At 42.2% G+C, this 27,892-nt stretch overlaps 2 protein-coding genes across 5 annotated transcripts in view; one reads left to right on the top strand and one right to left on the bottom strand.

Annotated features, from left to right (window-relative positions):
• The window catches only part of LCORL (ligand dependent nuclear receptor corepressor like), a 155,125-nt gene extending 154,674 nt beyond the window's left edge, over positions 1-451 (top strand). For 2 of the 3 annotated variants that reach the window (XM_055138271.1, XM_055138268.1), the window contains one exon: positions 263-418. In XM_055138271.1, coding sequence (XP_054994246.1) covers positions 263-276 — 14 coding nt within the window. In that variant the 3' untranslated portion in view covers positions 277-418. Of the gene's footprint in view, positions 1-262 lie in introns of all 3 variants that reach the window. The other variant, XM_055138267.1, reaches the window with a different exon arrangement.
• A 2,539-nt stretch (positions 452-2,990) lies between these two features.
• The window catches only part of NCAPG (non-SMC condensin I complex subunit G), a 38,405-nt gene continuing 13,503 nt past the window's right edge, over positions 2,991-27,892 (bottom strand). The window contains exons 10-21 of one of the 2 annotated variants that reach the window (XM_055138273.1): positions 26,130-26,216; positions 24,854-25,033; positions 21,169-21,279; positions 19,463-19,582; positions 17,060-17,287; positions 9,414-9,595; positions 9,029-9,203; positions 7,077-7,238; positions 6,281-6,440; positions 5,704-5,793; positions 4,017-4,086; positions 2,991-3,129 (exon numbers count right to left, since the gene is read on the bottom strand). In XM_055138273.1, the coding sequence (XP_054994248.1) occupies positions 3,030-3,129; positions 4,017-4,086; positions 5,704-5,793; positions 6,281-6,440; positions 7,077-7,238; positions 9,029-9,203; positions 9,414-9,595; positions 17,060-17,287; positions 19,463-19,582; positions 21,169-21,279; positions 24,854-25,033; positions 26,130-26,216 (1,665 nt within the window). In that variant the 3' untranslated portion in view covers positions 2,991-3,029. The remainder of the gene's footprint in view (positions 3,130-4,016; positions 4,087-5,703; positions 5,794-6,280; positions 6,441-7,076; positions 7,239-9,028; positions 9,204-9,413; positions 9,596-17,059; positions 17,288-19,462; positions 19,583-21,168; positions 21,280-24,853; positions 25,034-26,129; positions 26,217-27,892) is intronic. The other variant, XM_055138274.1, reaches the window with a different exon arrangement.

Raw genomic sequence — 27,892 nt, 5'->3', positions numbered from 1 at the left:
ATAAAGGCATTAAATCTTGCCAAGTGCCATGGGCTGACTTCTTATGTATCCTGTTAGAATCTGTATTTGCAGTGAAGGTTTTTATCCGGTTGAGTGACCCCGCAAGCACCTGGCTTACCACACAGTGCAGTAAGACAGCAGCTAAAACAGGATGAGGAGTGCTCTCATTGCCAAACAATAAGTTCTTCAACTTTTCCTTTACAAGGTTGGTGTCTTTGAGGTTCAAATAAAACTAAAGTGCTTTAACACTTTTTTTTTCCAGCATGCTACAAATGAAAACTGATGAGCAGTTGAATTTGGCTGATGGAAACACAGCAAGTTGCCCTTTGAGTCCCATTAAGATGTGCCTTAACCGTCCCATTGAATGGAGCCTGGCTGCAGCGTCTCTCGCGAGCTGTACACTTCGTAACCAAAATCTCAAAAGTGAAGAGAAATAGATCGCAGTACTTCTTCTTGCACTACCCTTGTTTTGGACGTCAATATTCTTTCTGAACAATAAGCATTTGCTTGACCTTGAAATATTTCTAGTCCCGTGATTTGTCTTTATATTAAGTCATTTGCATTAATTATATTCTTTTTTTAAAGATATTTTGCATCCAACCATTGTGGAATTTTGCAGTACAAAGGCATTTTGATGTCTTTTTTTAATGGTTTGTGAATTTTTATGACCCAAGTTTAAATACATAATTGTCCCCAGTTTTATTTCTGTGCACAGCTTTAACATAAACACATTCTGTGATTTAGAAGGCTAGTAATTGTGGTGATGGCCTGACCCATAAACAGGTGTATATTGGTGGATACCAACTACCTCGAAGCAGTTTGGCAAAAGGCAAAGGTATCTCTTGAAAGTTTCTCTTTCGAAGTTATATATGTATAGAAAATGCTGATCATAGTTTATCAATAGCATGTTTCCATTCAGAATCTGAGCAGATTAGTTCTTTTTCTGTACCTTTAAACATTTAAGTGTGTGGGTATTAAGAGCAGTGGCACAATTATTGCATGTTTACTCTTCCGCAAACCTGTGCCTCTTGCAGACATGAACAGTTTAAGTTACCAGTTATAAATGAAAAATGGTAAATGAATTTACATCTACTGGTTTAACTGTATCTTAGCCATTTATTTTGAAGTGTAAAGGGATGTCTCTTAAAATCAAGAGGATAATATTCCTTATCTTTAATAGTACAAAACATAGCGTCAGCAATGGCTTATGTGTTTGTGTCGAAAACTTGAATAGTAAGAATGCCAGAAGATTTGGTGCTTAAATTTATTTTTTCCATGCCAGAGAAAGGAAGCTTTGGTACTGGGGTCCATATATGAACATAAGATCATGGTTCCTTCCTTTGGAGAGCCTAGCTGTGAGGTAACTAAGATTTAATTTGTTTCTAAAGACTTTTCCTAATAGCACATTTTTTGGTGTATTTTTAAAATGCTTATTTCACCCTATCCCTTTCTCCTCTCAAATTTTAAAGAACAGGGACTTAATTAAAAAAAAAAAAAAAAACCACAAGGTATTTGAAGCACAGGAAAAGACACAGAGCCAACAAATGTGAAACAATCATCTATTTATATTGTTTTATATTACAACCATATATGCCTGTTCCTTTTGCTTAATAAGCATTATTTGTAAACTTCAGACTCCTTTTGTACTTTTGAGTCTTCTAAAGCACTTACATGTGTATAATATAGCAATTTGGTTCCAAAAAGCACAATGTTACTTTAGCTCCACCTTATACCTATATGGTAAATATACCTAACAAAGCACAATTATTAAAATAATCCAATGTTAGGGTACTCCTATTCTCAATAATAAAAGGAAAAAATGATATAATCAGAGAAATAAGAAAGGTGTTTTCCTGGGTACTGCAGGTGGACAGAGTGATTTCTGGGCTGGTGAGAGCATGTACAGCAGGCAGGGTGCTTGCCTTGCTTGGAGCTGACCTGGTTCAATCCCCAGTGTCCAGTGTGGTCCCCTAGTCTTGCCAGGAGTGATCATTGAGCTCAGAGGCAGGAATAAGCCCTGAGCACTTCCAGTGTGGCCAAAAAAGCAAAAAAAATAAGACTGGTTTCCTTAAGTTTCAAATGTCAGGCAAGTGCCAATTGTAGAAATAAAACAGTGAATAGTAATCATTAATTATGATAGAGTAGATAGAGAACTTCCTTGTCACTCTTTCCCCACCAAGTATTTCTATTATTCACAATAAATACTTGGCTATACCAAAAACACAAAAAGCTACTCCATGATTAGCATGTGTAGGTGAACATCTCCCCAGAACACAAAATAATTTTCAAAAGTTTTAACTGAACTTGGTCAGATTCTTTTTTTTTTTTGTTTTATTCTTTTTTTGTTTGTTTTGCTTTTTGGGTCACACCTGGTGATGCACAGGGGTTACTCCTGGCTCTGAACTCAGGAATTACTCCTGGCAGTGCTCAGGGGACCATATGGGATGCTGGGATTCGAACCTGGGTCGGCTGCCTGCAAGGCAAACGCCCTACCCGCTGTGCTATCGGTCCAGCCCCCAGTTTTAACTGAACTTGCAAGCTGGGTACTTCAGTTCGTTAGACTGGTTTTTCCCTCCCCTAAAAGTAAACTTTTCTATCTAGTTGGCAGTACTTCTTTTGCCCTTGACATGTCATTTTCCAAAGGTGTTCTGAGGTACTTTCATTTCTGTTGGATCTGCCCCAAGTCGGTCATAAGTGTCTCAGACACAAGGTACTACCTATTCAAAGCTGACCGTGACGCCAGGGCCTCCAGGAGGCAGAGCCGGGAGCCTGCTGAAATCAGATTCTCAGCTCTGGGTCAGGTGCGGCTGCCATCTGTGGACCACATGGCAGAAGCCTCCTGTTGCGTCACTGAACAGCAAAGGCTGGTGGATGCATGCTAGGCAGAAAATCCTACAAGACATCAGACTTCTGATTTTGACTTAAGGGTAGCTTTATTAAAGAAAAGAATAAACATACTTTTGAAGGATATTTTTGAAAGGACCACACCTCCATCATCTCTTCTCCCAACTCAGATCTTCCTCGAGATGTTACGTAAAGTCAAGCCTACTTTTTTCTAGTGCTGCTAATTTGGCTCTTCTTGGTAATCTCATCTTCATTTTTGATTCCGGCTCTGGAACTTCACAATCACTAAACAGACATTGAAAATAACAATTTAAAAACAAGCTTTAAAAACAGTTAATATATAATAAAACTTTTTTGCTTTCTATCATTCTATCTGTATGACAATATCCTGGTTCTATTAAATAAGCTTAAAACTAAAACCTAAACAAAAACCAAAAATAGAAAGCGTAGCTTAAAACTTTTTTAGATGTCCATATAAAACCTGGAAAACAAAAGCAAACTGTTTATAATGATGCTTTTAATTTAACAGGAACAGTTACACTTCCATAAAGGGTTTCTGGGAATTCAAGAAGTGCAAAACAAGTATGTTCTCCTGATTTTGGTCACAGATTCTTAAGGCACTATAGACAGCAAATTCCTCCAAGATACTTTAAAATTAGTCGAGCTTTAAGGTATGTACTTAAAAGTTATCTAAGAATAGACACATTAAGGTCTTAATAATCTAGCTACAAATTTTCAGCTCCAACAGTGGCTTAATTGAAAATAATAAACATTTATTAAATATTCTTCAAATATTCAAATTATAGATAAGCTTATTCTATCACTGTAAATGCAGAGAACGCAAATCTAAATCTCAAAGAATCTTGCTTCTTTAAAATCATACAAGATCATGTAATTTAGAAGAACACGAGGAAACAATCTGAAAGAACTCCTACTGTCTACCACCTGCTGAAGGCCATGAAAAACGCACAAGCAATAGGAAGTCAAATGCTCTGGGTAACAGAATTTTAAGACTATAAATCTAAGACAAATCATTTATAGTTGTATTTATAGTTGTGATATATTGAGTTTCTCTCTTCTATACGTCAAATGCAACTTTCTCCCCTTTTCAAGACACACATCGACAGGCGTCAGGTAGTGCTTATGGCCTCCTCTAAGCATGCCCGGCTTACCTCTCCGAGTCTGTCTCAGCAATCTGACGTCTCCTGTTCGTCCGGGCCGAAGCTGTCGCTTTTCTGCGTCCTTAAAAAAGTGTGACTTATTATCAACTGCTTACTGGCTTCCCATGTTCCCAAACCCATCTCCCTTCTTTGACATATTTCTTCCTTCCTAAGTCCCAGCCCCTGTTGCTCCAAACACCAAACCCTTGGAGGAAAGGAACCTGAGCTCTGCTAATGAGCTAGAGAATATACAGAAATGGAATCATGAGGAGGCATATTTTCAATATTTGGGGGAAGGAAACATGTACAAAAACACATTGCAAATATTTAGGGTTCCTCTGTTTAGCTATACCATGAGTGTGTGTGTCCAGTGAAAATTAAGTGAGAAATGCAGGTTAAGTCCATAAACAGATGGTGCTTAAGAAATACAACTTTAATCAGTGAGGTAACAGCTTCTTGTAAAATGGTCAAGCATAAACACGACCAGTTAAATATGTGACCTAAATAAATTTCAGTGTTGAGAATTAAGACACTAACAACATGCTGGGTTATAAAACAGCTTCTTGATAGAAATGTGTATGAAAATCATGGCCCTTGATACTCTTCACTTATGCTAAGAAATAATATGTAGCAAATATAAGTGCATTTTGAGACATTTTCTTTAAGCATGGTGTTCCCATGGACTATCTGACCAAGCACAATATGATCGAAACCAAATTATTCAGCATGACTATTGGTTAAAAATTATATATCCTACTAATTCATGAGACTTGTTTTTTCCTGACCTTATTTGTTTTTAAACTTCTAATAGTTATCCCCAAGAAAACATCCAACAATATGGGACTAATTTGGAACAATATCCAGTAATTAGCATCTAAATAATTGATTAGCTACAAAACATAGGCCAAATTCCATTTAAAAAATTTTCATAAAAAGGACCTCAAAAATATTTTTCAAGGATTAAAATAATGGTTGGCTCCTGGGTGGGTTTATTAGTCTTTTATATTAGTTTGCCTGACTGTATTTTCTGATTCTTCTGTAGTAAGCATGCATTGCTTTTGTAATGAGGAAATAATAAAACAATAAAACTATCCTGAATTTCAGTTTTTTTCCAAGTGATCCCTTATTAGTCAACATTTACTTTATTCCAACAAATCCTCTATTGTTGGATATCCCTTGGGAAATAAATTATGTTGGGGAAAATAAATAAAGTAGGAAAAGAGAAAAACAGAAACCCAGAAAAATACTAGGGGAATGGATGGGACAAAAATAATTAATCACATAAAGGACAGGACACACAAGGATAACAAAGTCACCATTGATCATCTGATAACGAATATCTTGATTTAACCCAAAAACGCCTTTGCAATCTTTTGTACCCTATCTCTTAATCAACAGCAACTGGGGGTCAGGGAAATAGAAGTAGCACATGACACCCCGAGTTCCATCCCTCTTCCCCTTGCCCCCTGCCCCCAGCACCAGCAGGTGTAGCCCGACAGACCCCCACGCCCACGTGAGCTCTGCGGGGAGTGGCTCTGGCACTGCCCTGCAGCAGCACTAGGAAACCTTTCCGGCATAAGGCAGAGCCTGCTGGCTGCAAGTTAAAGACGCCCAGACCATGACAATACAGAAATCAGCAAAGGAGTTCACTGCCGGGCAAGCTGACACATTCTGTCAAGTCAGTCAAGCCACCGCCTACCTCGGTGTGTCTTCTGCTGAGCAGACTGCGCAGTCCTGCCTGCCCGCGTGCTCCTCAGCGGAGTCATATACATGTCTTCGCTCTCGTCTACTAAAGAAATAAAAATAGCCTCATGAGATTTTTTTTGGGGGGGTTTTTTGGGTCACACCCGATGCTCAGGGGTTACTCCTGGCTCTACACTCAGAAATTATTCCTGGCGGTGCTTGGGGGACCATATGGGATGCTGGGAATCGAACCCAGGTCGGCCATGTGCAAGGCAAACGCCCTCCCCGCTGTGCTTTCGCTCCAGCCCCTCATGAAATATTTTAATGATCTTTCCGAGTCAATTTCTCATGAAACAGAAATCACAGCTAATCCCATTAGCATCTCCTTTTTGAAAACTGCGAAGTCTGGAAACAAAGGCCAAGACAGTGCACGGCCATCCCGCAGGGAAGAGGCACAGACAGCTCTGAGCGTGGACTCACTGCTGCTCAGTGGCACACTTCCCAAGGGCACTGTCACTACATCTTTCTTTAGTTTCTGAAAGCCCACCACAGCAGGAGAGAAAACATCCCTGATAGAGATGAAAGGTTCAGACCCTCGGGTGCTGTGTCCTTCCCGTCTCCTTCCTGGGAAGCGGGCACGGTCGTGTCGGCAGACTGCGCTGTGAGAGTTGGCTCCCCAGGCTCCTTGCTTCCTTGCTCTAACTTACTCTTGATCTTCTCCAGAGCTCTCAGAGATGTCCTGTCATTTACTTGCTGAAATAGAAGGAATTTTAATATTTTGTTAAAAATCATTTTCTAATACCCCATAAAAGTTATTTACTGATATAAAGCTGCTTTAAAAACCATCCTAAACCTGGGGCTGGAACGATAGCACAGCGGGTAGGGCGTTTGCCTTGCACATGGCCGACCCGGGTTCAATTCCCAGCATCCCATATGGTCCCCCGAGCACCGCCAGGAGTTATTCCTGAGTGCATGAGCCAGGAGTAAGCCCTGTGCAATGCCAGGTGTGACCCAAAAAGGAAAACAACAACAACAACAACAACAACAACAGAATCCTAAACCTAAGACTTAATGAAGAAAACATGTGCGTTACATGAGCAGCGCACAGTCTACTAACATGCGTCATTTAATACAGCTATGAGAATTCTACTTGGATGAAGATGTGCGCCTGGTCCCATAGCTGGGTGTTGTCCCCCATATATACTGATATACCCTAAGAGTAATCGGGGGCCAGATGATATCCCAGCACATAGGGCATTTGCCTCGCATGCGGCTAACCCGGGTTCAATCCGTGGGGCCCCTTATGCTCGGTCTCCTGCGCACATCCAGAGCGATCCCTGAGCACCAGTGGTGCAGCCCAAAAACAAGCAGCAACCGGAACAGCTTTACCTCCAGAATCTCGTCCAGCAGGACCAGAATATCTTTAGCGATGTGGCTGCTGAGTTCCAAAGAACTCAGGGCTTTCAAATAGACCCGAATTTCTGGAGAACTCGGACAGGTCAAGATCTCATTGCAGATTTTCATAGCCAAATTGTCATGAACTGTTAAGGCCTTAAAAAAACAAAAAAAAAATTTAAGAAAAGGTAAGAGATTCTTTGTAAATTGAGAAGACAGTGTAACCGCAGCACAGTCTGGGACACAGGTGAAAATGTCACAAACGTTTCCAAGTCTCTTGCTCTGAAGCCAAGTGCAGAATGCCTTCGCCCTGTTATGGAGCCCCTTCAGCTGCGAGTGTCAGCCAGAGACTCCTGCTGCAGAGCTGACCCAGGCCGAAGACAGCAGGCCCAGGCCACAGTCACCACTCCTACACCAGTGGGCAGCAGCGGTGTCTGAGGACCCAGCCCGACACAAGGCCGCAGAGCTAGAGTGCAGCAGCGGCTCCTGTTCCCCGGGCCCCTCACTGCCCGGCCCACTCCCCTGTGCTCCTTACGAGGGCGTTTCCATTCTTTTCCACGATTACTTTCCATTACTCTTCTCTACAAGCTTCATCTCTCAGACACAGATTGTTTTAACTACTGTTTTTACTGATATTCTCTTTTCCTCTCACAAGTTCACATCATCTGACCTGCAAATTGTTCTTCCTAATAAGTTACACTGATCCTATTAACTTTTCTAACCCCCCTTAAATTATTTACCCAGCCTTACTTCAGAGTGGGCCAAACCCACATTCCCTGTGCTATGGTTGTCCCGCTCAGACTCCTCAGAACGAACTTTCTGGAAGGTTCCAATATCACTTATAAAAAAACTAATAAAGCATCCAGCAATTATAATTACTGAAATACATATTTTGCTTTAACATCCTTTATGATCTTCTCTTTCCAATACCATGTAAATATTGTGACTTGAATGGGAGCATGCAAAGTAGAAGAGAAAGACTTTTAAATTAACAGGCATCTGAAATCACTAGATGAAATATACTATTAAAAATATATTACTTTTTAGGGGCTGGAGCGATAGCACAACATGTAGGGTGTTTGCCTTGCATGCAGCAGACCCGGATTTGATTCCCAACATCCCATGTGGTCCCCTGAGCACCGCCAGGAGTAATTCCTGCGTACAGAGCCAGGAGTGAACAGTTCAGGACTCAATGAGTCCCGCAGAACGTCGTTATTCAGAATGATCAGTACTGCAAGTGGGGAGGGGTAGTGTGGGTAATGATTGCTGGGTAACTTCAACGGCAAAAATGTGAGCAATGAGACCAGAGTGATGGTACAGAGGGGAAGGACCATGCCATGCACACAGCTGACATGGGTTCAATCCCAAACGACCCGTATGGTCCCCTCAAGCACCGCCAGAAGTGAGCCAGGAGTCAGCCCTGAGCACAACTCAGTGTGGCCCCAAATCAAATAAAACAACTGTGAGGTGGGACGAGGCCGGGAAGATGAGGCTCTGCAATCCAGCCCACCAGCTGGACAGAGGTGGCCCTGGACACCGCACTCCCAACAGAAGGAAGGGCTCTAATGACAGCACTCATGACTTCACTTGTATGTATTATCTACACATCTGCCGACAGATACCATTTTCACTTTGTGTTCTGTGCCACTGTGCCAAACAGAAACCTCAAGTCAACACACAGCTTCCATTTCAAGGACAACAGGGACTGGGGACCCCAAGTGTGAGTGCTGGGGTGAGTGCCTTAGAGACAGTCACACAGAGCAGAAACACAGCAAATGCCTCTTCTTCCCTCTCTCCAGTCTCTTATAACCAGAAGAAAGGGAGATGGGGAGTAGAAGGGAAGGAGAAAGAGGGAGAGAAGGAAGGGCAGGAGGGGTGCGGGGCAGAAATCGAGGAGAAAGACACGAGCGACTTGCTTACTATCCGTGACTGCCACACCGACCCACCTGATAGTCCTGGGAATTCTGAGCCTGGGGATTTAACCCACTTGGTCTCGTCAAGTCTACAAGCAATTCAGCAACGTTAGTGATGTCTATTTCGGCTAACGGAGAAGATGCAGGGGCATTGGCCAATGTCTGCAGAGTGGGAAGAAAGGCTTCTTCAAAGCACTCCTGATTTGTCCTGATGAAAAATAATTTCAAAGCATGTGGGGAAAAGAGCATGACTTAAAATATTTCTGTATAAAATTCATTCCCTCAGGCATAATACTGTTGATCTATACAAGAACCAAACTCAGGTTGATAAAACGTGAAGAAAAAGAGCTTCAATGTTAAAATGGTATTTCAGATCCAACTTCTGAGTCTTTCATCTGATTTGCTGGTGACAAAATACCTGCTTGCATAAGCGAACACGGGGAAGAAGACGCCCAGGCAATGTCGCAACTGCACATCCTCTTCGGTCATGGGGTTGTACCACAGCAAGATCAGGCTGGACAGAATCCTGCTGCTGACCAGGAGCCCCGAGCACATCAGCTTGGCGAGGCCTTCGGCAGCGCCGGTCTTGAGTTCAGACACCTAAGCAAAGTGACTTTCATTAGGAGAAGTTGTCAATTATGCAATGCAGCCAATCCTACAATATTTTTATATGAAGTATACAAAAATCATTTATATTAATAAATTTAAGGTACTTAAAAAGACCGTATTTTGTAATGAATCACCGTGAGGTCAGTTACAGACTTACAAACTTTCGTGTTTACGTTTTAGTCATACAGTGATCAAGTACGCATCCCGTACTTGATCAACCGGTGCCCGTTCTCCACCACCAATGTTCCCAGCATTCCTCCCACCCCCCCACCCCACCAACCCCCAGACCTCTGTGGCAGTCACATTCCCTTTTACTCTCTCCTTTGGGGGGTTGTGGTCTGCAATGCAAGTATTAAGTGGCCATCATGTTCGGTCTATAGTCTACTTTCAGCACACATCTCCCATCCCGAGCGGGTCCTTCAAGCATCCTTTACTAGGTGGTCCCTTCTCTATCTCAGCTGCCTTAAAAATACTTTATTGCTGCCTTATCAGTTACAAATAAGTCATAAACTTAGCTATGAATCTTCCATTCTCTTACAATTCAAGATCCAAAATGCCTATTAAATATTGTGAACTCAGAGATCAAAACAATTAAATGCTACACAGGCTGTTGCAGGAAACGCTCAGTAATACCCCTTACCATAAGACGAATGTGTCTATAATTGAAAGTTCCAAAAGTGAAAATGGCAGTACATAAATATAATGAATAAAGGTTAAATATAAATATAAGGCATGAGTGAAAAAGAATTCCTAACGTGTAGCCAAAACAAACCCAGAAGAGAAAATGGACTAAGGATACAGTGGTCTTCAACACACAGAAGTTAAAATTTAAAAATTAAAAAAAAAAAAAGACAGCTGAAAACAATGGCTCCTGAGTCTGAGTTAAATTCAAGCCTCTGTACATACCTGCAACATATATCACACCTAGCTTCTTTGTGCCTCACTTTCTTCTTATTTAAAAAGACAGGGGACTAGGGGAGAACGAAGATCCTTACACAGGAATCAGAGGTGGAAAAACACATGCAAGGCTCTGAGGAGTGCTAGCCACATGGAAGCCTTGAACACAGGTTACTTATGATCAGACTGCATGGACCAGGACAACTAGGTACAGAAATCCCAATAGAGTGAAGCAGGAGAGGGAGTCAATATAAGTTTTTGAGAGTATTAATGAAAAATCGGGCTGGAGCAATAGCACAGCGGGTAGGGCGTTTGCCTTTCACGCGGCTGACCGGTGTTCGATTTTCTGCCCCTCTCGGAGAGCCCGGCAAGCTACCGAGAATATGGAGCCCACACGGCAGAGCCTGGTAAGCTACCTGTAGCGTACTGGATAGGCCAAAACCAGTAACAATATGTTTCACAATGAGAGACGTTACTGGTGCCCGCTCGAACAAATCATGAGCAACTGGATGACAGTGACAATGAAAAATCTAGAAAAGCAACAGAGTCATCCTAGGAATGAAAAGTAAGTCTAAATGAGGGGTATAAGTGAAAACAGTGGATGAATGAATACAGTATTTCCAAAATATTTCCCAGCCCCAGGAAAAAACGGGAGTGCTAAGATAAACAACTGTGGAGGCCCGCACAGGCACGTGCTTTGCACACACCTCGTGAACTCAGCACTTCCGATCCAGAGCTACAGTGACAACACGTAACTGGCCCTCGACTCAAGTTCATGACTGAAGCGAAGAACCAGCCCGCAAACTAGACACCAGCAGCCAAAGTGAGACGAGCCAGAGAGTAAAAACCTCTCCAAGCTCCACAAGCAGAGCACTGCCCCCAAGGAGCCCCGAGAACGCCTGCACAGCGCCCCTCCCGCAGAGCCGGCCGACCACCCGCAGGCGCGGTGGCGATCCATCTAAAGTGGAACGGCGGGAACTGCAGCTGGGACCCAAGAGCAATTTTTGTGAAACTAGTAAAGGACTGTTACTAATGGCCAAAGCTTTGGTTTTGTGGTCATTAAAACATTAAGTCCGGGGCTAGAGCGACAGTGAAGCAGGTGGGCGTTTGCCTTGCACACAGCCAACCTGGGTTTGATCCCCACATCCCATGTGGTCCTCCAAGCACTGCCAGGAGTGAACTCCTGGGCATCACTGGATGTGGCCCCAAAAAAAAAAAAAAAACAAAAACAAAAAAACCATCAAATCCAAGTCACAGAATCTACTTTAGTTAAAAATTAACATACTGTTTTTTTATTAATTTTCTAATTGAATCACTGTGAGCTATAGTTACAAAGCTTTCTTGGTTCTAAGTCTTACAATGATCCAACACCCATCCCTCCCCACAATGTCCCCGGTATCCCTCCTGCCAGCCCCACCCCACTCCTCCCCCTGCCTCTGCAGCAGGCACCTTCCTTCTTACTCTCTCTCTACTTAGGGCATCATGCTTTGCAACAGATACTCAGAGGCCATCATGTTTGGTCCTTAGTTACTTTCAGCACACATCTCCCAACCCGAATGATCCCTCCAACCATCACTGACTTAGTGGTCCCTTCCCCATCCCAACTGCCTTCTCCCCCCGCACATGAGGCAGGCGTCCAAACTGCAGAGAGATCCTCCTGGCCCTTGTCTCTACTGTCCTAAAAATTAAATTGACATGGAAAAAAAAAAAAGTCCCAAACAAATTTCATCTATTTCATGTCTAACAGCTTTGTATGCAATAGTTTCCTTACATATGCAGCATAAACACCACCACAGCACAATGCCCGAACAGAAACAGGATACCTATGCTAGTAACTCAACATGTTCCTATTAGGACAGACAACTCTTTTGGTTACTAAATGATGGCCTTGGATCAAAAGTGAGTCTCTTATAGATATAACAGAGTTGGGCCTTGTTTTCATCAATCCATCCTATGTCTCTGCCATTGGATTAGAGAATTTAACACACTGACACTTTAAAATGTAACTGGAGAGATGTTTCTGGGCCCTGTACCAAGCTGAGTCTCATCCAGGGCACCCCGGAACGGGTGGGTGAGCTCACCACCTACCCAAACAGAGTCCCAGCAACCAGAAACCTCCACACTCCAGTTGCTGCCATGCTATTGGCAAGCTCATCCAGGAATGAATCTGCTGAAAACCTCAGGTACTTGGGGTTTGTTGACCAAAACCTCCAGGCTCTAACAGGAATTGGGGGTGGGCTACCTCCATCCACCCGTGCGTTTTTCTGGGAGTCTGGCAGTCACATCCACGAACTGACTCTGGCTATTGCCAAATAAGCTCACTAGCTGGCCATATCCAGAGACTCATAAATAAATCTCGAAAGAGATCAGCAAACAAGAGATTCCTTCAAACCCCAAAGACACCATCCAATTAAAAATTTAAATCTAGCTGTATCACCCCATTCAAATTTTCAGAATTCCTGGAGTGACATCTCCAAAACTACACCACTGTTATACAAGGAGTAGACACCACATTGGATGGATGTAAAGCAGAAGGCAACCAATATCGATTAAGAAAACACAACATGTTAGTCATCTCTTATACAAGGGCTTAATGGCTCCAGGGTGAGAAACAATTTTCACGCACTTTCCTCTAAGGAAACCGTTTTTTGATCATTTTTAGCAAATTATTCATAATAAGCATATAAAATAAATTATTTAGGACCTGCTATTGGGGCAAGTTAGAGTGGTGGTTTAGAAAATTGGGAATAATGGTGGTGGGAAGGTTTAACGGTGATGGTATTGGTGTTGGAATACTGAATGTAACAAATCATCATGAACAACTTTATAAAAATAAATGATTTTTAAATATGTATCTCACATATATGTTTTTATAAGAACAGGCATCTTTCTTCCTGAAACAGAAATGGACTGAGTCACTGTTACAGGATGACGAGTTCAGCATGCCAGCTTCCGGTACTTCTCCAATGAGACTTGTTACCAATACGGAGCCCAAGGAACAGCACCGCAGCAGGATGCTGGTCTTGCAGGCAGCCGGCCCTGGTCGATCTCTGGCACCCCTATGGCACACCGCCAGGAGCTATCCCGAGCTCAGACTCAAGAACAAGCCCTGAGCTTCGCCGATTGTGGCCCCAAACCAAAACAAATGAATAAACTTATAACTAATAGTTCAACTACAGATAAGCAAAGATTAGACTCCTCTGCTACTCACTCCCAGGATACTGGAGAGATCCGGGGATCTGCGTGATGGAAAGTGGGTGTTTGGGGGCTCCCTAAGCGGGAGGGGGCACGGGCACAGCAGAGCTGTTGGCCAGCTAGGGCTTTGGAGAGGGAAATGCAGTGACAGTGGGGGGGAGGCCCAGGTGGTCCCCAAACAGAGAGTTCTAAACCAGAGGAAGGGCTCAAAGGGCTGAGCACAGGCAGCCTCGGGCAGATCAGGTCAGCGCGGCCAAGAGGGACCTCCAAGCACAGAGCCCGGAGGACTGACCACATCCTCGCCCCATCACTGGGGCCTGACCCTGGAAACAATGGGGGTGTGGGGTGGAAAGGTAAGAGAGGGGGTCCAGTGAGAGGGCAAGAGAGAAATCCCCTCCCACTGCAGGCCCCACTACTGACCACCACTGGCCATGTGCCGGGGCCTGTAGATACAGTGACAGTCCACAGTCAAAACTCACATTTAGGCCAAGTAACTGAGGCACATGACACCCAGACTTCAAAACTGTGCAGGGAGGCAGCTGACCCCTTTGGCCACTCCCTGCCCTGCCCTCCCCACAGACACAGTGGCAGCTGCTCCAGGCGCCTGCGCTTACGGACCCTCAGAATAAAGCCACAGCCCCACCTACTGGGGAAAGAAGAAAGCACTGAAGTTTGGGACTTGGGCTACACCAGCAGAATTCTGTGAGGCATGAGGTGCTGAGGGTCAGACTCAGGAGCCCACACATGTGATCCACATACCTACCGCTGAAGCCATATAAAGCAACCCCTGCCCCTGCACATACGAAAAGCAATCTTTCATCAGCATTCCAATTTACTTTGGGTTTTCTGGTAAAAATGGAAAAGCCAAGCTAGAGATAATACGCTGGAGCGATAGCACAGCGGTAGGGCATTCGCCTTTCATGCGACCGACCCGTGTTCGATTCTTTCGCCCCTCTCGGAGAGCCTGGCAAGCTACCAAGTGTATCTCGCCCACACGGCAGAGCCTGGCAAGCTACCCGTGGCTTATTGGATATGCCAAAAACAGTAACAATAAGTCTCTCAATGAGAGACGTTACTGGTGCCCGCTCGAACAAATCGATGAGCAACAGGATGACAATGACAGTGACAGAGATAATACAGGGGGTCAGGCACTTGCCTTGCATGCAGTCAACCCAGGTTCAATCTCTGGTACCACACATGGCCCTGAGACCCACCAGGAGTGATCCCTGAGCACCACTGGGTGTGGCCCAAAGCAAGACAAAGGAAAAGGAGAAAAGAAAGAAGAGGAAATGTCAATCCTCAAAATCAGAAAGAGTTTACAAGGGAGTTCCAAATAGTCAAAAAATAATACTGGAAACGAAAATAAAAGGGAAGAACTCAGTTCCCAAATTTCAAAACTTATCACAAAGTTACACAAATAGAAAGAGTGTGCCCAAGAAGAGTGCAAGGGTGAGGGGCCAGGCCCTGCACTGACCCCAGCTCAATCCCAGCACCGGGCTCCAGACGCTCACAGGGTGCAGCTCTGGAGACTCCCACATGCCCCAAAGTGACCCAGGAATGCCCAGCCCCGCAGCACCTCAGCAGCACCGAGGGTGCACAGATAAGGACTATGGGATAGAACCCAGAGTCCAGAAATAAACCCAGAGGATGGCACCAGAATAATTCAGTGGGAAAAGAGCAATCTTCCAAGTAATGATCTGAGATAAAACTGGGTGCTAGCAGGTAAAGGAGGAGCTGGGAGGGGCTAGAGAGATGGCAGCATGGGTAAGGCACTTGCCGTGCAAGTGGCCTATTGGTCTCCATCTCTGGCAGCCCATACAGTTCCCCAATCACAGCCAAAAGTGATCCCAGAGCATAGAGCCGGGAGTAAATTCTGAGCACCAGCACCACCAGGTGTGGCCATCAAACAACAACAACAAAATGCAAAAGAGGAAGTGCCTGTTTCCAAGACACACATATGGCCGACAAGTGACATGAAAAGTACTCAATACAGGAATCATCATGCAAATCAAAACCACCATCACCTCAATCTACTGGCTTTCAACAAAGGCAAGGTTAGCCAGCATGCAGTGAAAGGCTACCCTTGCATCCTGGTGGGAGAGAATGTAAGTCAGTAAACAGAAAGCAAATTAACTATGCAAAACAGTATGAAGATTGCGCAAGGAAGTAACAGAAGTGCCATGTAATCTAGCAATTCAATAGTGTTGATTGAGTAGATAGTCAAAAGAAAGGGTAAAATATATGTCTACGTGATGGACATGTAGACGTTATTTTTCATGAGAAAAAAGCAAATGCTATGATGTGCAATATGGATTGACCGTGAGTGTACTATGTTAAATGAAATAGCCAGATATGCATGATATCACCTATAAACAGAATACTGGAGAAAAAAAAAACACCCGAAAATCACATGGCTGCAACGATGGTGGGGTGCTTGCCTTGCATGCAGCTGACCCAGGTTCGGTCCCCAGCACCTCATATGGTCCCCCAAGCCCACCAGAAGCGATCCCTGAGCTCAAAGATAGGAGTAAGCCCTGAGTACTGAGGGTGTAGCCCAAAATAAAAAAGAATAAAAGAATTCATTTACAAGTAAATTATATACACTATAAGAATGTAGTTCAGGGGTTGGAGCATTAGTATAGCAGACAGGACATTTGTCTTGCATGTGGCCAACCCTGGTTTGATGGCTTGATCCCTGGCATGCTGTAAGGTCCCCTGAGCCCTGCCAGGATGGATCTTGAGCACTGAGCCAGGTATTAAGCCCTGAGCACTGATGGATCTCACACCCTGCCCCTCCCCTAAAAAAATGTAGTTCCACAGACCTTAAAGAATGAGATGAAATCGCATACCCTTAGACCTTTTGCCAACCCACTGTAAAGTTATTGTTTTTTTTTTGTTGTTTTTTGTTTTTGCTTTTTGGGTCACACCTGGCATTGCACAGCAGTTACTCCTGGCTTTGCACTCAGGAATCACTCCTGGCGGTGCTCAGGGGACCATATGGGATGCTGGGAATCGAACCTGGGTCGCCCGAGTGCAAGGCACACGTCCTACTCGTTGTGCTATCACTCCAGCCCCCTGTAAAGTTATTCTTTACTTCATAACAACTTTGGGGAAAGAATGTCCATAGAACAAGAAAAATGGAAGAATAATAGCAACATCAGCTAAGCCACTTTAATTTTCTTTATGCTTTCTTCATATATAACTTGATATGAAAAACTAGTTATATAAATGAAAGTTTAGTTATGATATTCAAAAGCAAATATTTAAAAGGTCAAGCTTAAACTTCAGTACTAAAGTAGATAGTATCAATAGCATAAACATATATAATCTGAAAATGGCATTTCATAAAAGGCAATTTCTTACCTCACTGTCTAAGAAATCGGAAAGGAGCTTCAGCACATTCTTTGCTGTCTGAGTCTCTTCTTCGGGTTCTTCTGGTTCTTTTACTTCATCACCATTCACTTCGTCACCTTCACTTTGAAGGGTACTGACTTTTTTAGTTTTAAATGGTTCAATTCCATATGTCATCAGCTGGTCAAAGACTGCCTTTAAAGCACTTATTTTCACTGCCACATCATCAATTTGCAAAACCTAAAACCAACACACAAAACTCAGTTGTTTGTAACATGAAATTGTTAATTTTCTAGGGGACAAAGCAATAGCATAGTAGTTAGGGCACATGCCTTGCACATCTGACCAGAGTTCAATCCCTGGCACCCCATATGGTCCCCCAAGCACCACTAGGAGTGATTCCTGAGCACAGAGCCAAGAGTAAACCCTGTGCACTAGTGGGTGTGGCCCAGAAACAAAAACCAAAAAAATCACTATCTTTAGTCTATTGTCAACAACTGTCAAGTCTACATAAAACATTTTCCAGAAATATAATTAAAACGCCCATTTTAAAGTTATTACTTTATTTGTAGCATAACATTTAAAGAAAAATTTCCCGAGTTAAAGAAAAAAAAAAAAAAAAGCCAGAGCGATAGTAGAGCCTGTTAAGTGTCCTGTATGTGGCCAACCCCAGTTCTGCTGATTGTCCAGCACTATTTATGGTCCCCTGAGCACCCTGAACAACAGGGTAGCCCCAAAGCAAAAATGTCCCCAGAACTATAGGAAGTTAAACTGTATGATTTGTTCCTTAAAAAAAATTGTCCTGTCCAACCATAAGCTTTTTTTCAATTCCAGTACCATATCATTGTTTTTTTTTTCTTTTTTTCTTTTTGGGTCACACCCAGCGATGCTCAGGGGTTACTCCTGGCTTTGCACTCAGGAATTGCTCCTGGCAGTGCTTGGGGGACCGTATGGGATGCTGGGGATCAAACCCGGGTCAGCCGCGTGCAAGGCAAACGCCCTACCCACTGTGCTATCACTCCGGCCCCCATACCACATCGTTTTGATCACTGTAGTGCCACTGTACATTTTATTTTTTTTTATTTTTTTATTTATTTATTTTTTTTTTTTGCTTTTTGGGTCACACCCGGCGATGCACAGGGGTTGGTTACTCCTGGCTCTGCACTCAGGAATTACTCCTGGCGATGCTCAGGGGACCATATGGGATGCTGGGATTCGAACCTGGGTCGGCCGCGTGCAAGGCAAACGCCCTACCCGCTGTGCTATCTCTCCAGCCCCGCCACTGTACATTTTAAAGCCAGAAAACGCAATACCACCCACCCCATATTTTCCCTCAGAATAACTTTAGAAATTTGGGTGGTTATGATTCCACATACATTTTATTAGTTTATGTAAGTCCTTGAGGAATTTCATCAAAATTTTTATACGAATTATGTTGTTACTGTACAATACTTTAGGCAGTGTGGGCATTTTGATTAATTCCTCAAATTTGTACACATGGAATATTATTTTCTGGTATCTTCTCCCACTGCTTTCAACAATGACATATGATTTTCTGTTTTTCTTTTCTTTTTTTTTTTTTTAAGTTTTTGGGCCACACCCAGCAATGCTCATGGGGTCACTCCTGGCCCTGTGCTCAGGAATCACTCCTGGTGGTGCTTGGGTGACAAGGGTGCCGGGGATCGAACCCAGGTTGGCTGCGTACAAGGCAAACGCCCTCCCGACATATAATTTTCAATGGCAAAGTTTTTCACAGTGTTTATTGACTCCTACATATATGTGAGGTTCTAAAACATTTTTTTTATATGGGGTTGTTTTTTCTAATTCTTTCTCTTCTAGGTCACCACTTGCATTTAGAAATGCAATTGACTTTTTATGCACTGTTTTTTGTAGCCTGCTACTACTTGACGTAATTGGTTTGTTTCTAACAGTTTTTCAGTGGACTCCTTAGGGTCTCCTATGAACATTAAGTCACCTGCAAATAAGTGGCAACTGAACTTGTTTTCCCATTTAGATGCCTTTGATTTCTTTTCCTTGTCTGGCTCCTGTGGTGAGAACTGTCACTCAGATTTGAGGGAATAATATAAATATTCCTAGACAAGAAATCAGCTAAAGACATTTGTCCAATCCAAATCAACTCTGCAAGAAATGTGTAATGGCCTCATAGAAAGCTTTTCTGAATAGTAGTGACGAAAGAAAGCGAACATCTTTGCTGCATGCCTGACCTCAGTATTGTGAGGAAAGCTCCTTCTACCCCCCGTTTGCTGACCCAGGGTTATCAATGAGCAGAGCCAGGAGGAAGCTCCTGATAACAGCTAGGTGTGGCCCCCCAAAATGAAAAATTGTAAAGTAACTTAAATAACTGACGTTTCATCTTTTGTCTACAAATTAAAAATAAAATAAAATAAAACCTACCTGTAATAGTAATACAAAGTGTTTACTTGCAAAATCTTGATTCTGTAGTCCACAGCATCCCAAACATAAAACAGCCAAATTTCTTACGACAGGATGAATATTTGTTATCCCAGGAAGAATCTAAAATGAATTAGAAGTTAAAATAATTTTGAGCAGGACAATATATTTAAAAATAAGGTCAAGTGAACATTTCTATGTGACTTGCAAATCTATTTCATTTCCATATTTTCTAGTAACTCAAAAAAGTCAATTTTCAATTAAAAAAAAAAAAAGACCAGGGGGCTGGACTAATAGCACAGCGGGTAGGCCCTTGCACGCGGCCAACCCGGGTTCGATTCCCAGCATTCCATATGGTCGCCTAAGCACCGCCTGGGGTAATTCCTGAGTGCAGAGCCAGGAGTGGCCCCTGTGCATCGCCGGGTGTGAGCCCCCCCCTCAAAAAAAATAGACTGAAGACTACCCTGCTGAATGCAACAGCAGAACGGAAGAATGGAGCCAGAGTGTGACCCATGGTCTGAAAAAAAGATACTTGACCGCCTAGTAAAACGGAGCGAAGGCTTCCAGTGCTCACAGAAGCAAGCCAGCGCCCCTTCACACGACCTGCACACCCTCACTGCACGCCTTCCCAGCCTGCTCTTAGCGCACGCTCCCCCTCTCTGTTCACTGCTCTATCCAACGCCTTGTCTCAGTGCTCAAAGCACAAAGCACAATGCAACTCAGAGATCACTGACACTTTCCTAGCAGTGGCCACCGCTGCCGCTAAGACCAAGACAGTGCCAGTGCAATGTGTTAATGTCCAGTAATCCTCCAGATGCAGACACCATTGTACTGACCACAGGGGCGTAAATATTGCAGAACTCTAGAGCAGTATCGTCTCATCCACAAACCACGTGTAATTTTGTTATTTTAGTAGTTATGTTCAAAATTTTAAGTAGAATTAGTTTAATTATTTTATTTGTTTTCTTTTTGGGTGAGACCCAGCGATGCACAGGGGTCACTTCTGGCTCTGCACTCAGGAACTACCCCTGGCGGTGCTCAGGGGACCATATGGGATGCCGGGAGTCGAACCCGGGTTGGCCGCATGCAAAGCAAGCTCTAGAGTTCTGCAATATTTATGCCCCTGTGGTCAGTACAATGGTGTCTGCATCTGAAGGATTACTAGACATTAACACATTGCACTGGCACTGTAGTTTGGTTTTTTAAGCCCATATTCAAGTTTGAGCCACTGGTACCTGCACTGCTGTCAATGTATTAAACAAAGCAGATGTGCTTTAGTGTTTTCTCTTACAATTCTCATAATAAAAATTTTTTCAGGCAGACTAGAAGTGATGTAAGGATAGTGGTGGAGGATCTTGAACACTTTGATGATGGTAAAGGGGCAACAGCTTTCTGTAACAAACCCATAAACACTACTGTAACCATATTACCTAAATACTCATCTTAAAAAAATCCATCTTTTCCCAGCTTAGTATCTTCAAATTTCCTAAAGGAATCACAGTAACATATCCAACAAGTCTTCAACCTTTTAAGTGCGTTATCTTAATTTAATCCCCACAATAAGTAGCCATTATATGTATTACATACACACCTTTTTGCAACCATTTATTTAGAAAATGTTAAAATTATTTTCTTTTCATGCTTTTGAATCCCCAGGAAAATAGTCAAAGGAATGAGCTAAAATAAATGCTCCAAAGTCCCCAGCATACCAAAGACTCAATGAGGCCGTTCATAGTTGCACCAATGCCTGTTGAAGCAGACATCTTCTTTAAGAGTTCATAGCACAAAATAAGGCACTTCTGTAGTGTTTCAGCATCATTCTAAAATCAAACACAAAATATTTGGTATTACATACCTATATACACTGCAGCAGTTTACAATATCCAAGACATGGAAATAACCCAAAAGCCCAAAGACAGATGAGTAGGTAGAGTTGTAGTGTATAAAAATAATATACTACTACTCAACTATAAGATGATATCTATTTGTTACAACGAGGAAGGAATTAGAGGTTCTCATACTAAAAAAAAAATCTTAGAAGCAGAAAATCAAGTATCAGATGACCTCACTCATGAATAGCATATATATTTATAAATGTGTTCTATTTATCCATATATATTAAATGTATAAATTGTTGATACAGTTATTATACACAAAATATATAAATACACGTATTATATTTTATATATTATTGGATACGCCAAAAACAGTAACAAGTCTCTCAATGAGAGATGTTACTAGTGCCCGCTCGAACAAATCGATGAGCAACGGGATGACAGTGACAGTGATATATAAATATATCACATATATGTAATCCCAAAGGGTAGACGGTGTAGAAGGAGTCTTATGAACTGTGATATCTAGTTATTGACACAGTGGTGGTGGAAATGATGTGATAATACTGTACGTCTAAAACATAACTAAATTTATAAAATGTTACTTTAATAGATCACTTAAAATCATATTTTAAAATACTTTATAATTAACATTGGTAGGAATATATTTTGTCCATCTGGGCAGACTTTTTAAAAATTTAACTTTGTGTAAAGCATACAATCAAAACACACCAATTTCAACAGGCCACATAAATTATCATTCGAACGCTTTTATAAATTTCAGGTTCAAACATACTACTGCTACAGTTCCTCTTCATGTTCTACAAGTCCTTCAAATGTAGCATCCAAAAGGAATTCCTCATAATGAGAAACTTCCTCTCCAATAGGATCTCCATAAATTTATCTGCCATCTACCTAGTACTCAAAACTAAAGACCTTAGGTAGCATCTCCTTGTTGCTAGTTTGTAAATACTTCTCACTTCCCATGCCCACGGGCACCATCATCTTGCTCAGGCTGTCATCACATCAGGCCTGCCTTACTTTAACAGTCTTCTAACAACTAGACCTGACTGAGCATCTATCTACTTCCTGCCTAATAGTCATGGTTCTGTGACATGAACCTGATCCTACAACTTAAAACCCTTTAGTGGTTCACCATGATTTCTGGGTACACAACACATTTTCTAATGCTAATAACAAGGCCTTAGAGAACCTACCTCCTACTTCCCCAGTCTAACTCTCAAATCACATGAACCTGATTCCTTTAATTTGGGGGCCACATCAAGTGTGCTCCAGGCTTACTCCTAGCTCTTCACTCAGGGATCACTCCTGACAGGGCTCTAAGGGCCATATGGGGTGGCCAGGGATCAAATCCAGGTGCTAAGTACAAGACAAGCACCTTATCTGCTGAACTCTTTCCAGTCCTTGAACCTGATGTTTAAAAACCCAGTCACGCTCAAACTTCTAGACCTTCACATATGTGGCTGCATCCTTAACTCATGGAAGTGAGGTCTTTAACACATAAATGTAAAGATACTTGAATCTCAAACCTGCCCCCTTTAATAACGGAGGCAGGTTTCAAAGACAACTATGTATGACTTTGTTTACGTTGCTTATCCTCAAATAAATAGATAACAGGAGCAAGAGAGATACTACACAGGTAGGGCATAGGCCTTGCTTGCAGTCAACTTGGGTTGGATCCCCAGCACCACATAGGGTCCCCTGAGTCTGCCAGGAGTGATCCCTGAGTGAAGGGCCAGAAGTAAACCCTTAGCTCTACTAAATGAAGCGAAAAAACAAACAAAAACCAAGGCTAACAGCACCACCCTCATAGGGTTATAGTAAAAAATGAACTAACGGTTGTGAAGTACTTGAAGCAATGACTACCACAAAAAAAAAACCAAACAACAAAACCACTGACATCAGAACTAGGGCCACTAGAGGTTAAGCCTCCCCACTCCCTCTCCCAGCTACGCTGCAAATTAAAACATTTCTCTTGTCTGGGGAAGAGAAAATCCACCTAACACTAGAGGTAGCTTTATTATACCCCTTATATTTTCCTGACAATAGTACACATTATGCTAACACTGTACAATGTATTTATAGCCCTAAAATACAAAATATGAATATACAGATGGTCAAAGCAAGTTAAAGAGAATCTAACTAACCATATCAATACTCATATTTTCCCAGTTTCCCAATTTCAAAGCAACTGTCACTTTTCAGTTTGCATTTTCACTTTAAATTAATAGTCTAGGGGCTAGAGCGATAGCACAGCGGGTAGGGCGTTTGCCTTGCATGCTGCCCACCCGGGTTCGATTCCCAGCATCCCATATGGTCCTCTGAGCACCGCCAGGAGTAATTCCTGAGTGCATGAGCCAGGAGTAACCCCTGTGCATCGCCAGTGTAACCCAAAAAGAAAAAAAAAAAAGTCTGTAACAGACACAAAAGAAATAAACTACTAGAAATAAGCTACAATGCATAGATTTTTTCAAAAAATAAAATAAAATTCAGCCATACTCAGTGAGATGTGAAGGACCAGGACCAGGAATGTGAATACCTAAATATCTCACGGACATAATTTACAAAATGCTCTTATATTCTCTGAAAGTTCAAATTTAGCATTTACCATACCTAAAGTACAGAATAAAATGTTTACTGTAAACAGCAAGCTCATAAGAGAGCTCCTGAATTAAATATTAGACCAATTAACAACACTTTCATTAAAATAAGATGTTCACAAAATTTAAGTTAAAAAATGAACGCTGAAACGAAGCTTAAATTTACTAAATAGAACTTCAAATAACAAAGCTAGTTCACTTTTTCCAAAATCAAAAGTTTTTTTTTTTCTTTGTGGATCACACCCAGCAATGCTTGGGGGTTACTCCTGGCTCTGCACTCAAGAATTAATCCTGGTGGTGCTTAGGGGACCATATGGGATGCTGGGAATCGAACCTAGATAGGCCTCTTGCAAGGCAAATGCCCTACCCGCTGTACTATTGCTCCAGCCCCAAAAGTAACTTTTAAAAGACACAAGCGTGATGATATAGTTACCACAGAAACTATTGTCCTAACAGTGGAAAGAAGATGAGTTTTCACAAATAAGAAAAAAAAGAAAGCATTTTCTTTTTTGAAATCATTAGAAAAACAACAAAAAACACCCCACCCCCCCGGCCCAGGAAACCCTGGAAGGCAAAGAAGGAAGACTTCAATTCCAGGAATGTGCCTAACAAGAAAGCAAATTTAGTTCTAGTTACAGTAATTAAAGCCAACACATTAACCATAATTAAGTAAGGAGGCAAGATGTAGCCCAGTGACAGATCATAAGGCTCCCTTAAATTAGGCTCTAGATTTCATGCCTGGCAACCAAAATAAGTGAAACTTTCAAAGTCTAAAACCAAAGGAAAAGAGTGAGTAAATAATTTCATTTCCTATTAATTCATGATACTATTGGTAACTCCATCCAAAGGGAGCGTATCTGGCAGCTTTCTGAGTTAAGAAAACAAGGTTTAAGTGAGAAAATGACAGCTAAAACTTAGTACGAAAAAATAATATACACCTTCTCTATGTGAACTTCCTTAATTTCAAGTTGCTCTGTCTCTTTCAATAGATTTATTCTGGCATCTTCTAAAGCTTTTATTTCTTCTTTTAATTCTGATGCTTGAATAAAATTCTGTAAGGTGATGCACCTTTCCAAAGCTTCTTTGGCCTCAATAAGTTTAACTTTTAGTCCAGCCATCTAAGAAAAATTACAAAATAATTATGTAAATATCAAGCAAAAAAAAGTTATTATCAGTAGCTAACTAACGAGTATGACTTAAACAGTTCAACAACCAGTAAATATGTAGTCATTCAAATACAGGCATACCTCCCTTTACTTTGCTTTATTATAAATTATAGTACATTTCTTTTTCACAAATTAGAAAGATTTTTGGCAAAGAAAACTATGACCATGGCTCTCTACCCTTTAGGCAAATCTGCATTTTCTCTTAAATGCATTAGTCTCTTCAGAAAGGAAGGAAGGAACAAAGGAGGGAGGGGAGGGAAGGAAGGAAGGAAGGGAGGAAAGGAGGGAGGGAGGAAATAAGGAAAAGAGAGAGGGAGGGAAGGAGGGAGGGAGGAAATAAGGAAAAGAGAGAGGGAGGGAAGGAGGGAAAGAGGAAGGAAGGAAGGAAGGGAAGGATGGGAAAGAAGGAAGGATGGGAAAGGAAGGAAGGAAGGAAGGAAGGAAGGAAGGAAGGAAGGAAGGAAGGAAGGAAGGAAGGAAGGAAGGAAGGAAGGAAGGAAGGAAGGGAAGGATGGGAAAGAAGGAAGGATGGGAAAGAAGGAAGGAAGGAAGGAAGGAAGGAAGGAAGGAAGGAAGGAAGGAAGGAAGGAAAGAAGGAGAGAAAAAAAGAGAAGCAAAGAAAGATTATGATGACCAGCTATAGGTTCCAAGATAACATCTTTCAGCAATATTCTTTTAATTAAGATATATACATTGCTTCTTTAGATATAACTATGACACATTAAACTGCAGTTTACTGCAAAGAGAACTTTTATATGCACTGGGAAACTATAAAAGTTGTATGATTTATCTTATTGCATCTTCACTGAAGTGCCTGGAAATGAACCTGCAATTTCACCCAAGCATGACCATGCAAATAAAACTAGCATTCCTAAAACAAAAGCTGGCAAATCTTTCACACTGACATAAGCAGGTAACATTTTAGACACATATAATTAAAATCTAGTCACTGATTTTACTTCACAAGAGTTTTGAAAATGTTACTCAAGAGGAAATAACAGATTTGTACAACTACATCATACGTGAGAATTTAATTCAAGATATTTACCTTGAGTTCATTCTTTCTTGTGTCACGTACATCAGTCACATCAACAGTAACAATAGGAGCTCGAATCTCAGAGATAATTTCTGTAATCTGGTAAGTGAAGTTATTCAGATCATTGAAGAGACACTTCAGAGTACAAGACTTAATTAATATATGTTCTTTATCAGAAAATGACATCAAATTACTACATAGAACTCCAAGGTTTCCACAATGTCTTGAAAAAAAAAAAAAACAGAACAAATCTACCAGGAAAAAAAAAAAATAACACTTTTTTTTTGCTAGACAGTATCAGAATAAAATGGCCAGGAAACAAATCTAACTAAATGCAATTACGGGAAGGTAACAAGAAAACAAATAAAAATAATTGATGTCTCTTAGAGTGTTTTTTGGTTTTTGGTGGGTTTTTTTTTTGCTTTTTGGGTCACACCCAGCAATGCTTAGGGGTTACTCCTGGCTCATGCACTCAGGAACCACTCCTAGCAGTGCCTGGGGGACCATATTGGGTGCCGGGGATCGAACCCGGGTCGGCCTCGTGCAAGGCAAACGCCCTACCTGCTGTGCTATCACTCCAGCCCCTGTCTCTTAGAGTGTTTTAAAAACAGAAATTGAATGTAGGGATTGGGTATCACTAAACTAGCAGCATTTCCTCTCTTGTTATCACCACAAAAAATAAGCATAGAAAAAATAATAATAATTTCATTCTTCCTTTGGAAAGAGAATGAATAAATGATGAGAGTAAAAGACTAAGGCTGGAGTGAAACCACAGCGAGCAGGGCTCAAGCCAGGCACATGGTTAACTCAGGTGTAAGCCCTGACATCACATTTGGTTTCCTGAGACCAGCCGGGAACAATCCCTGAACACAGAGCTAGGAGTAAATTCTGTGCACCATCAGGTGTGGCCCAAAACACAAAACAAAAATAGACTCCTTCAGGACCGCTGGAACGTTGAGTTGGGCATTTCAAAAACGTTGCACCCTAATAATTAAAAAACTTGGGAAGGGGCTGTGCATTGCCGGGTGTGACCCAAAGAGAAAAATAAATAAATAAAAACTTAAAAATAAATAAATAAAAATTTGGGAAGAGAGACACACAGATGAATCTTGGACCTGAGCAACTTGCGGCAGAGATGGCCCTGGACTTTGCAAAAGGCCTTCTCTGCTGGGCTGCTCCAGATGGGGGGAGTGTTGTCCCTCCGCCTGCCCTCTAAGAGCCCCAGTGGTCGCCATTTTCTAGAAGCCAGTGAGACGCACCAGGTACGAGTTCTCGGTGATGGCAAATCCTAAGTCCCAAAGGACAAGGGAGGAATGGGCTGGCCTTCCCCCTGCCCAGATGGGACACGGAGATGATGTCATACCCACCCACCGTCTACTTAAGCTCCCACATGGCCATGATCCAGAGCTGACACAGGGATGAATCTCTGACCTGAGCAACTTGCTGCAGCGATTTCTTCAGGCCCTAACTGTTAAAATTTTAGAATTCCTTGAGTGTGTGGCTGCTCTCACGGCCAAGCGATATTATACTGTCACCGTAACAAGCAATACAAAGCACATTGTCTAGCACTGCATTTTCGGCAGATATGAGGGGTGGTAGGACTGGTCTTGAAATACCGAAGGTAACTAAAGCAGAAAAAGAGTACTTTGCAAATTGCCACAAAGGCAGGAGAGGTGTGGAATGGGTGGGGGATGGGGGAGAGGCGGGAATCTAGGGATTTTGGTAGCGGAAGGGATGACACTATGTTCAAACGTGAGATTTCTGTTACTGTACCG

The sequence above is a fragment of the Sorex araneus genome, chromosome 5, assembly GCF_027595985.1.
Source record: "Sorex araneus isolate mSorAra2 chromosome 5, mSorAra2.pri, whole genome shotgun sequence".
Taxonomy (NCBI): Eukaryota; Metazoa; Chordata; class Mammalia; order Eulipotyphla; family Soricidae; genus Sorex; species Sorex araneus.
This window is presented reverse-complemented; position numbering and strand designations above follow the sequence as displayed.